The sequence below is a fragment of the Lucilia cuprina genome, chromosome 5 (assembly GCF_022045245.1).
Source record: "Lucilia cuprina isolate Lc7/37 chromosome 5, ASM2204524v1, whole genome shotgun sequence".
Taxonomy (NCBI): domain Eukaryota; kingdom Metazoa; phylum Arthropoda; class Insecta; order Diptera; family Calliphoridae; genus Lucilia; species Lucilia cuprina.
This window is the reverse complement of record NC_060953.1, coordinates 26,445,805-26,457,827: the sequence shown is the minus strand read 5'-3', so window position 1 is coordinate 26,457,827 and position 12,023 is coordinate 26,445,805. Positions and strand designations below refer to the sequence as shown.

The 12,023-nt window shown below is 28.6% G+C and overlaps 1 protein-coding gene across 6 annotated transcripts in view; it reads right to left on the bottom strand.

Moving 5' to 3' along the window:
• The window catches only part of LOC124420391, a 95,604-nt gene that overhangs the window by 24,623 nt on the left and 58,958 nt on the right, over positions 1 to 12,023 (bottom strand). For all 6 annotated transcript variants that reach the window (XM_046953000.1, XM_046953001.1, XM_046952999.1 and 3 more), the window contains exon 3: positions 8,554 to 8,645. In XM_046953000.1, the coding sequence (XP_046808956.1) occupies positions 8,554 to 8,645 (92 nt within the window). The remainder of the gene's footprint in view (positions 1 to 8,553; positions 8,646 to 12,023) is intronic.

Below are 12,023 nucleotides of genomic sequence, written 5' to 3'. Positions count from 1 at the left end.
ATTATGTTGTGACATGCATTACATCTATTTTTGTTGATTTTTTAAATATTTTATTAAAACCGCTTTTTGCATTACTGATCTGAATTGAAATGTAAATATTAAAATTCGATTGCAACTTATGTACACTTTGATAAAAATTCATTTCTTAATAATATTTGTTAAGACAAATGCATTTTAATTCAATTGCATATTGAGCGCATTTTCTACATTTTACTCTATATTTCTTGTAAGTGCATTATTGATAAATTTGTATAGAATAAAAAAATTTATATATTTTATATATTTTTTAAAACATCGCGAAAAATGACGTTTGAATATTCGTTTAATATTTTTTTTTATAATATAAAAACAAGCAAGTTTTGATTTATGAGATTTTAAAATACTTTCAACAGGGAAAACAATTTTGAAAGCACTCTCAAAGTGCACTTACATCAAAAATCCATTCATCTTAAAAAATATTATTTAAGAATGCATTTCTATAAAAGTGTATATTAGTTGTAATAGAATTTAAATATTTGCATCCCAATTCAGGTCAATAATGTATTTTAAGTTGTTTTAAATTCTGTTAAAGGCATAAAATATCAATAATATTTAAAAATTTTCCAATATAAAATATTTTAAAAAATAACTCGTCACAACGAGTTATTTCTTAAATACAGAGAACAATTTTAAAAATGCATTAAAAACTGCATTTCTTTCAAAAATGCACTATATTAAACTTTGTATATTAGTTGTAATAGAATTTAAATATTTGCATCCCAATTCAGGTCAATAATGTATTTTAAGCTGTTTTTAATTCTGTTAAAGGCATAAAATATCAATAATATTTAAAAAATGTCCAATATAAAATATAAAAAATAACTCGTCACAACGAGTTATTTCTTAAACACAGAGAACAATTTTAAAAATGCATTAAAAACTGCATTTCTTTCAAAAATGCACTATATTAAACTTTGTATATTAGTTGTAATAGAATTTAAATATTTGCATCCCAATTCAGGTCAATAATGTATTTTAAGCTGTTAAGTTAAGTCTTTATATTGGAGATCTCGATTATTGCCATTGACGTCTGAGTATTCTCTTTTCTTTTATAAGAAACTCAATGTTTCTAACACATTTCGAATCTCCACCAGCAAGCTAACTTTTAATAAAACAGATTGAGAAAAAATTCTATATAATGATTTACATATTATGTTGAATTTAATCTCTAAAACTGTGATTGTTCATTTTCGAAAAATTTTGTAGACTGATTCATATGAACACAAAACATATTTGTGTCGAATTTTTATCAAGATAGCTTCATTTGAAAATGAAATGTATGGTTTAAGTGATTTTACAAATATTTTCCAATATTTTCTCTTGTTATTCTCTTTGTTTTTCAGCTAGAAAATTATTTGCGCGAAGATAGGCACTTAAAAACCCGTTTTTTACGTTTGACCACTTAGTCTTATCTGGGGAATATGTTAAACGCCTATAACGGGAAGTATAAGTTGGAGAGTTACTGAGCCAATTATACCGTGATCTTTATCTTTTTTGTTTAACAAGAATTTGATCATCAATATCTGTAAAATGTAAAATGTTTAGAGACCGCGAGTGGTTGTAAGGCACTCGTACGATTCTTGTTAAACATTCTGAATGTTAAATAAGAAAGAGTTCTATATTCGGCTGTGCCGAATCTTTTATACCCTTAAACATGATGTGTTAAAAAACAGTCTACGAATTTTATTACAAAAAATCAAAAAATATCAATTGCAAAACGGTAAGGTAAAGAAAATTCACCTTTAAGCCTTTTATGGGTTCCCACTTAATCCAGGCTCTACATAATTAATTTCAATTTTCTAGGTTCAAAAAGTACCAAAAAGTCCCCTTTTACATGTTCTTACCTATGCTCTACATGCTAAATTTCATGTTTCTAGGTTCGATTTATTATTTATTATTTAATATTCAAGAAGTACCTTTTGAAAAACGAAAAAGTACCAAAAAGTTACCTTTTATGGGTTTTCACCTAATTCAGATTCTACATACTTAATTTCAAATCTACGCTTATGCCGACAGAATATTGAAAAAGCAATTAAAAATAATATCATATTACAAAGTCGATTAAACAGTCAATACTTTAAATATTTTACTGATCGGGGCTTTGTTTGTATGTATTTCTTGCGTTCAATGTTCTGTCCAATTGTTACACTATCCACTTTATGAATAATGCTGTGTAAGCAATTAATTACTATATAATCTAAGAACTTTTTCAATAAAGACAGACTTCGCTTAACACAAGAGAGCTGTAATTTAGCTCTTGCAAAGAATACATATTGAACTTATCATCTTTTAATTGAATAGCTCTATATGGCGACCCTGCCAGCCTTTTTGGAGTGCTAAAAAAAATAATAAGCACCCAAAAGGAATAAAACAAAGACTTTGGGAGTGCTGTTCTAAAGCACCTAAAAGCAATTGTTGTATTATAAAAAGTCTTTTGGAGTGCCAGAAAATAAAAGGACACCCAAAAGCAAAATTGTGGTTCCTGGCGGACAGCTAAGTCTCCGTCAGAAGTCTGTACGGCCAAGGTATAGAATGGGTACACCAGGCCCAAGAGCTATAACACTGGATGTTATAGCTGGATTAAAAGGAAAAATAAACCAGTAGAAGACCTAACAAAGATACCACCAACAACAAAACCAAAACGAAGGGGTGGTTTTAAGACAAGGTTAAGACGAGAAAGGGCAGTCCTGATCCGGCTGATAAACCAGGATCCACCACCTCCTTGGAACCAGGCGTCGGCCATGTGGGAAAAGATCGGTAGAATCGATCTTCTATTAAAAACAAAAAACAACAAAAAAAAAATAATAATTGTGCATTCAGTTGCACATTTAGGTCAGTAGGCGTTAACCGCCATTTAACAAAGATTTTTTTACTTTATACATATAAATAAGAATAATGAATAATAAAATAATATAGAGAATATTTAAGCACAATTAAAATTTTTTTAATGTCCTTTGTAATGGGAAAACACCAATCCAAAATAGAAAATCTTTAATTAATTGAATGTTGTTTAGTAATAACAACTGTTTTAATAGGTTTAAATACATTGTTGTGTCTTTACGCCTTACATAATAAAAGATTAAAGAAGAAATATACAAGCCGAGCTAACAATTTGGATAGAGTATAGATGGAGTGGTCGGATATAGTAAAAAGGGTTAGAATAATTAGAGATAAATTTGACCGGTCTTACAAATGTTTGAATATTGATAGACCAACTAAGGAAGAAACAATTCACCAACATATGCAAACTTTGCTACGTTGTTTTGAGGATATAAGAGTAATACTTAACGTAAATTATAACAGACTAACTAAAGCACATCAAACAGCAGCAGAGGGTTTTTTCTGGATTTAAAAGAAAGAGTTTTTAAGAAAGGATATAAAAATTGACTTACCAGAAAATTTGCATGAAGAGATAATTATAAAACCTAGTTTTTCACAGCAAGAATCAGGAACAGTTAAAACAATGTCGCAAACAGTATTGGAATTTTTGAATTCAGCCTCAAGGCTAATTACAGATTTTGATGGAAAATCTGAAAACTTACGATCTTTTCTTGATTCATTGGCTTTGGTCGACTCAATAAAGGGAAGCTACGAATCCACAGCAGTGTCTCTTATAAAAACTAAACTAAAAGTAACTGCTAGAAATTTAATTAACAATGAAGCGACCATAGCAGAAATTGTTGGCAAATTGAATGGTACTGTTAAGGGAGAATCGGTGGAAGTATTATCAGCAAAAATAATAAACATAAGACAAAATAATAAAACAGCAAATGCATATTGTACAGAGATAGAAAATCTTACAAAATCATTAGAAAACGCGTATATATCGGATGGCTTGTCTTGCGAATTGGCAAGCAAATATTCAACGCAGGTTGCCGTAAAGGCACTTACTAAAAACTGCACAATTGATAAAGTAAAACTTATCATGGAAGCAGGTCAATTTAACAGTATGAACGAAGTTGTTAGTAGGTTTGTAAACATTTGCACCGAGGCAACAGGACAACAAAACGCCGCACTGTATTATGGACAAAGACAGAATAATTATGATAGGAAAAGAAATTACAATAGAAGTAACAATAACTTTGTAGACAACCACGGCTTTAGAAATCCGAACAGAAATGGATTTAGAAATAATAATAACAATTATAACAACAGAAATAGATTGCAGCGAGGCAACAACCGCGGAAATTATGTGAGAGCAGCCAATCTATTTGACAGCGATTCGGAAAACCAGAACGCTTCCCTAGGATCAGAACAGTAAATAAAAAGGTGTACAATCTTAACCTCAACTTAAGCATTTTCATAAAACTACAGATTAATCAAACTAAAGAATTAATAACATTGCTAGTAGATACAGGTGCAGACATATCCTTGCTAAAACTCCAGTATGCCTTTAAAAAATTAAATACTAAACATATAACAACATTAAGTGGAATAGGTGAAGGCAAAATTAGATCCCTTGGTACGATATTTTTTGATCTAAGTTACACGCAGTTTTTGATTCCTCATCACTGGCCAAAGAAGATCAGAAATAATGAAAATTTTAAAGAAACAATTTCCAAAACAATTTGAAAAAACATTAACTAATTTTTGTTCTGATTATAGTGATATGTTTGGATTAGAAACGGATGTTGCTGACGCATTATCGCGTATAACCATAGATGATTTGAAAGAAATGAACAATAAAAATAACAATGTATACAAAATAACAACACGATCAATGGCAAAAGAGTCACTTGAAAAATCTCCAGTTACATTAAACAAAAAGCATTTAGAAAATAAACATGAGAAGCTCAATGTATTTAACCCAATTATGAATTCTGACGTCAGAAAATTTTGCAAGCTAAAAATTGACCCACATACATTTTATATTAAACGTGGTAAATCGAAACTTGCATGTATGAAAATAAATGAATTGTTTATCAATGGGAAATTTGACTTAGGACAATTTTTCCCAAGGCTCGAAGAATTGGCCGGTAAACTAAAAATTAATAAATTACAAGTGGCACCTAGTGAGAAAATTTTCGAATTTGTCTCTATTAATGAATTTGAGGAAATGGGCAATAAATTATTAAAAGTATTGAAAGTAGCGCTACTTAATGAGGTGATCCACGTAACAAATGCTAAGTTAATAACAGAGATAATGAAACGATATCATGATGATCCAGCGGAGGGCGGACATTCTGGTGTTTCAAGAACTCTTAGTAAAATAAAAAGATACTATTTCTGGAAGAACATGACTCGTGATATTACGAAATATGTTAAAGTGTGCCAAAAATGCCAGTCGGCTAAAATTACAAAACACACAAAAATGCCATTGACTTTGACAAATACACCAGCTAAACCATTTGATACGGTAATAGTGAACACTATAGGTCCACTACCAAAATCATATAACGGAAATTCATATGCTGTCACAATAATATGCGACATGACAAAATATCTTGTAACGGTACCTATTCAAGATAAAAGCGCAACATCAGTTGCGAAAGCCATATTTGAACATTTTATTCTTACTTATGGACCAATGAAGACGTTCATTACGGACATGGGTACAGAATACAAAAATTCGATGCTTAATGAATTATGCAACCTTTTGAAGATAGAAAATATTAAATCATCACCAGACGCTAGGAACTATAGAAAGAAGTCATAGAACCTTCAACGAATATGTAAGATCATACATATCCGTTGACAAAAGCGATTGGGATGAATGGCTAAAGTATTTCACTTACTGTTTCAATACCACGCCATCTACGGTGCATGACTATTGCCCTTATGAGTTAGTTTTCGGTAAGACTCCTAATGGGTTTCTACAATTTGATAAGGTTCATACAATATCACCTTTATATAATGTAGAAGATTATGCTAAGGAAACAGAAATTAAATTATGATAAGACATTGTTAGATTATAAATTAAAAGTGGGAGATTTAGTTTTAGTTAAAAATGAAGTAGGTCACAAATTAGATCCACAATATAAAGGACCTTACGAAATTAAAAACATAGACTTAAAAAATAATGTAACTATAGTAGATAAGAAAAATAATAAATAGTTCATAAGAATAGACTTAAGATTTTCAACAAATAATATAATTAACATTATCCTTAGTAACATATGCGCATGTGTTTAAGTAATAAATAATATGTTTATTCCCATATTTGTAATAAAATTAATTATTAAGATTATAGTAATAATTTGTTAAAGAATGTCCATACATTTAAAAAGGGTATGAACATTCTTCCGTAAAAGGGAGATGTAGCATAAAACATGTATCGCTTATGCCGACAGAATATTGAAAAAGCAATTAAAAATAATATCATATTACAAAGTCGATTAAACAGTCAATACTTTAAATATTTTACTGATCGGGGCTTTGTTTGTATGTATTTCTTGCGTTCAATGTTCTGTCCAATTGTTACACTATCCACTTTATGAATAATGCTGTGTAAGCAATTAATTACTATATAATCTAAGAACTTTTTCAACAAAGACAGACTTCGCTTAACACAAGAGAGCTGTAATTTAGCTCTTGCGAAGAATACATATTGAACTTATCATCTTTTAATTGAATAGCTCTATAGAATATTTCAAAAGTACCTTTAGAAATTCTCACCTAATTCATACTCTATATACTTAATTTCATATTTATAGGTTGAATATTGTAGAAAATTCAAAAAGTACCTTTTGAAAAATGAAAAAAATACCAAAAAGTTCCATTTTATGGCTTCTAACTTAAGCCAGGCTCCACATACATAATTTCATGCAAGGCGAATTGATATAAGGTGGTGGCAGTTCTGCAACAACAACATTTCCCATGTATTTTGTTTTTGCTTTTGGTTTTCGTAAATGTCAAAAACCATAAGTATGGCGAATTCATTTGATGAAAAATTTTTGTAAAATGTTTATATTATATTAAAACATAAAGATAAAAATATTAAAATTTGTGAGGAAAATATATACCAAAAAGTTCCATTTTATGGCTTCTAACTGTTTATATCATATTAAAAAATAAAGATAAAAATATTAAAATTTGTGAGGAAAATATATTCTGTATTGAATGATATTTGTTTCAAACGAAAAATTCTATTCCGGCAGCTTAATTTGCAAAATTTAAGTAAGTGCCCTAAGTTAAGTAAAACTTATTTTTTTGTGAAAAATAAACATAAATAATGTAAATACTTGATATGCGTTTCATAATATTATGTGTTCCGGAAGAGATTTTTTAGTTAATCGCGTTATCTACACAATTTTAATATAAAATATAAAACAATATTGTGTAATATGTTAACATTTAATAGAAAAAATATTTTTCTTAAATAACATATTTGTATACATACCAATTAAGCCATTATTTAAATAAAATGATATTTGTTTACGAGATGCTTGGTATTTTCAGATTTTTTACATAAATAATTCAAAATATTAACGAAGTTTTTCTCTGTTTAACGGACATTTTTAAATATAAAAATGTAAACAAATACAAACTTTGACAGCTAGGAAAACCAGGCGAATTAAGAAAAAAATATCAGCTGATTGATTAACACCACCTTATATGAATTCACCTTGGTTTCATGTTTCTAGCCAATAACAATACAATCAAGGCGAATTCATATAAGGTAGTGTTATTCAATCAGCTGATATTTTTTTCTTAATTCGCCTGGTTTTCCTAGCTGTCAAAGTTTGTTATTGTTTACATATGAAGTATTTATCCGGTTGGCGGCAGCTGACTTCTACGTTATGGCTTAATTTTGAAATCTATTAAATGTTAACAAATTCGACAATATTGTTTTATATATACACTATGTAGATAAAGAGATTAACTAAAAAAGTCTGTTCCGGAACGCTTTATATAACAAAACTCATATGAGGTATTTACAAGTCCGGCGGCTGCTACATTATTGCCAAATATTGAAAATTACTCCGCCGGAGTAGAATTATCCATTCGCAACATTCATTCATTCGTAATATAATATTTTTATGAATATGTACTTCTCTATGTTTATTTTTTCACAAAAAATAAGTTTTACTTAACTTCAGGCACTCACTTAAATTTTGCAAATTAAGCTGTCGGAATAGAGAGCTCCGCTGCTCTCGTTCTGCCTTGTTTTTATAAACAAGAGTACAATAACAAAATTTATCGTATGATTATGTATTTTGTTTTTTTACAATTTCTGTTTGACCATGAATGAAAAATCTAAATTTTTGATGAAATTTTTAGATGTCTCGGGTTTTTACGCATATCTTCGTTATTTATGGACCGATTGGACTGATTTTAAATTGCGTTCTATTCGATCGTATTTCCAATATATATATATATATATATATATATATATATATATTATATATATATATTAATATATATATATATATATATAATATATATATATATATATATATATATATATATATATATATATATATATATATATATATATATAATATATATATATATATATATATATATATATATATATTAAACAATTAAAATTTTCATTAGATCACATATATTTACCATTATATTCCAAATCAGAACACAAAAAACTGACTTTTGGACTTGTTTTACTGTCGTTAAGGGTATCAATGCCAACAGCTGTGTTAATATTCCTAAGAAAAGAAAAAAGCAAAATCATTAAATTGCAAGAGCTAATTTATATCTAAATAACTAAATTAAAATAAAATACGTAAGACAGGCAGTTATGTTTATACAAAAGTAGGTTGTACTGAATTTTATCGCATTAATAATGGTTATAAGCAGAGACTGTTTCACTTTGTTCTTAAGGGCACTTCACACGATCACACTTTACGTACGTAAAGTCTAATGAAAAAGTAAAGTAAAATTCCAACCGTATAACAAAAAGAGAATAAAATTTTTATAATTTATATTTTTTGTGTTAACACGATTACTATAAAACAACAGAGTAAGATAAAAACAGTTGTTTTACTTTTTTAGTCTTTTGCGACCTGCTTGTTTTTCGAATCATTTTAAAAAATGAACAGAGACTGTCAAATTTTCCATTACTTAAAATATATTTATAATTACTGGAATATTCGTTTTTGCGTTTAGACGATCCCATCCGTACTCTGCTACGCAAAAACTAATATTCAAGTAATTATAAATATATTTTAAGTAAGGAAATGTTTTTTTAGAATATACAGTGGGCGACAAATATAAATATATTTTAAGTAATGGAAAATTTGACAGTCTCTGTTCATTTTTTAAAATGATTCGAAAAAAAAAAACAATATTTCAACAATAATCTAACTAACTTACAAAACCGGATATTTCAGATATTTTTCAATATTATACCAATTAATTTTAAGTTTTTAATATTATTTAACAAATTGTTCAGGATTATCTTATGGGTTCCTACAATAATCCTACCAGTTCCTCAGTTTGTACTCACTCTATGATACATATTCTTGGTAAATAGGGAAGGGAAGGGCTAAAAACATGCCACATAAACGCACAAAGTTTAAGTGGTAAAATAGATGAATTTAGGTTCATTTTCAAAAATTCCGTTATAGGGTAATTCCACAGACATTTCGACCTCTTAAAATTTACAACCCTTTCGATTTCGTTATAACTCGAAACATATATTCAACTTTTAATTGCGGGGTCTATGGCGTATAAACTGGATCGGTTCATATGCGGTTCATATGTTATGTCTCTCTAAAACAGGGCATCTCGCGTATTTTTGTTCAAAATTAGAAATGTTGATGACTGAATAACTTTGGAACCAATTATCCGATATTAATAATAATGATGTTTTGTTCGAAAGATCTTCGATTACTCGTTTTTGACATTTAATTAAAATTACACGATGTCCTGCCGCGAGGACAATATAGTGGAAAATGTCCTTTATCCCTAAATATCTTAAAAGAGTATATTTTGTTTTTCTTAATTTTTTTAAGACAAATAGGCAAACTTATTGTTATTGCTATGTAAAAATTTTAAAATGGGATCTTAATGGGTTTGGAAGTTATAGGGGTTTCTATTTAGCTACATTTACAATTTACATAGGAAATGAGTGCTTTTTACACATTTTAACACATTTATAGTCAAGTAAATTAAGGTTTTAATGCCGAATGAAGTAAAAATTATAACAGACCCTCAACTTAGTGTTATAAATATGATGGTAAAAAATATCTGAAATCATGTCTTATATATTTGCAATATTGGAGGTCATAGGTCAAAATAATAAATTTTTTGATATATCTCCCTTTTAGTACATCATGCGGATTAAGGAGTCATTACAAAATTTGCAGAGAAACCATTTTACGGTATTTTGGTTTCAGATAATTTTTTCGTATTATCAGCAGTTTTGGAGTTATAGCAATTTTTGTTCATTAGAGACCAAAAAAATTTGACCTTTGACCTTTAAAGTTTATGGGTTAATGGCGTCCAAATTGCATGAAACTTTTGCTTTTTATTAGGAAATATGTGGACTAATAAATTTACAAAAGGTTCCATTTAAAAGACCCAACAATATAATAATATTGCAAAATATTACATAAAAATAGGGTTTTCTCGAAATCCGCAGAATTCAAATTGCAGGTGCAGGCAAACTATAAGAGGTATTGAGAGGTATTTTTAGTGTTTTATTCCCTAATCTGTTGTCCATAAATCCCTATGAGTTCTCCCAAAAATTTTGAAATTTGTTTAACAAAGTATCAAAAAACTAAAATTTGAATTTGAAACGACCGTTAAAAATATCAAAATTTTTCGACCATAGCTGAGATCAGGTTTACGTTATTTTATAAGGAAAAAAACTCATATTCAAGTAACTACAGATGTATTTTAAGTAATACAATTGTTTTATTAGAATATTTTTAAAAATATGTTTTTTTATCACATTTCGAATTCAAGTGCTCTGAGACACGATAATGGCCTGGGGAATTTTTTATAACTTTTACATTTTTCAACCAATTTTTGTGTTTTTTATCTTTTTGTAACGCTAATTCTGTGTACATTACGATTCTTTTACAATAAAATACAAAACAAATTATTTAAACATTTGTGAAAACTGTAAAAAATTCATATTTTCCCCTTGTAAATGCATCTTCAAACTTCAGAGCTGTTGCGGCACCAGTTAACGTAGTCCTATTGACCTAATTTTTTGCACGACTTATTTTTATAGAACAATTTTAGGGGGGGGACGGTCAAAATTCGAAATGAATAGTGATAATTGTAAATGTTTAGTGGGCGTTATTTACAGGCCATATAAAAGTATTGACCTTATGCCAATTAAGTATTAATTATTTCGAAGAGAACTCCTTGGTTTATAATGATATAATTTTAACAGGGGATATGAATTGCAACCTATTGGGGGCTACTTCTCTTAAGAATATATTTTTGCCAATTTAGTTACATTATGTTAATACTTCCACGACTATTCATTTCTCATTGAGAAACAGTACTGTCCTTGATGTATTTTTAGTCAACAATCCTGCCAAAATACTGCTGTATGACCAAATAATGTCTTCAAATTTCTCAAAACATGACCTCATTTATCTAATCCACGATTTTCCCCTTTGATAATAGCCCTAAAAGTATATATGTATTTTCGTGATTATAAAAATTCAGAATATTATGCTCTTTCGTCTGAAATTGATACTTCTAACTGGTATAACATTTATAATAACAGTGATGTTAACAAACAAATAGAGCATCTTAATGAAGTAATTCTATACTTGTTTGAAAAATACATTCCTGTCAAAACTAAAATAATTAAATCTTCTAGGCCGTGGTTCAATATGAATTTATGCAAGTTATTAGAAAAAAGAAACCTTGCTTATGATGAATGGAAACGATATAGAACACTACAAACGTAAGTATGATACTTTCAAATCAATTAGGAAAACTGTTAATCGGGCTATCAAAAATGCCAAGAGAGATTATTTTAATTGAAAATTTAATACAGATATGAATACTAAAAAAATATGGCGAGAGATTAGGAAATTATTCTATAAGGATGATTCAAA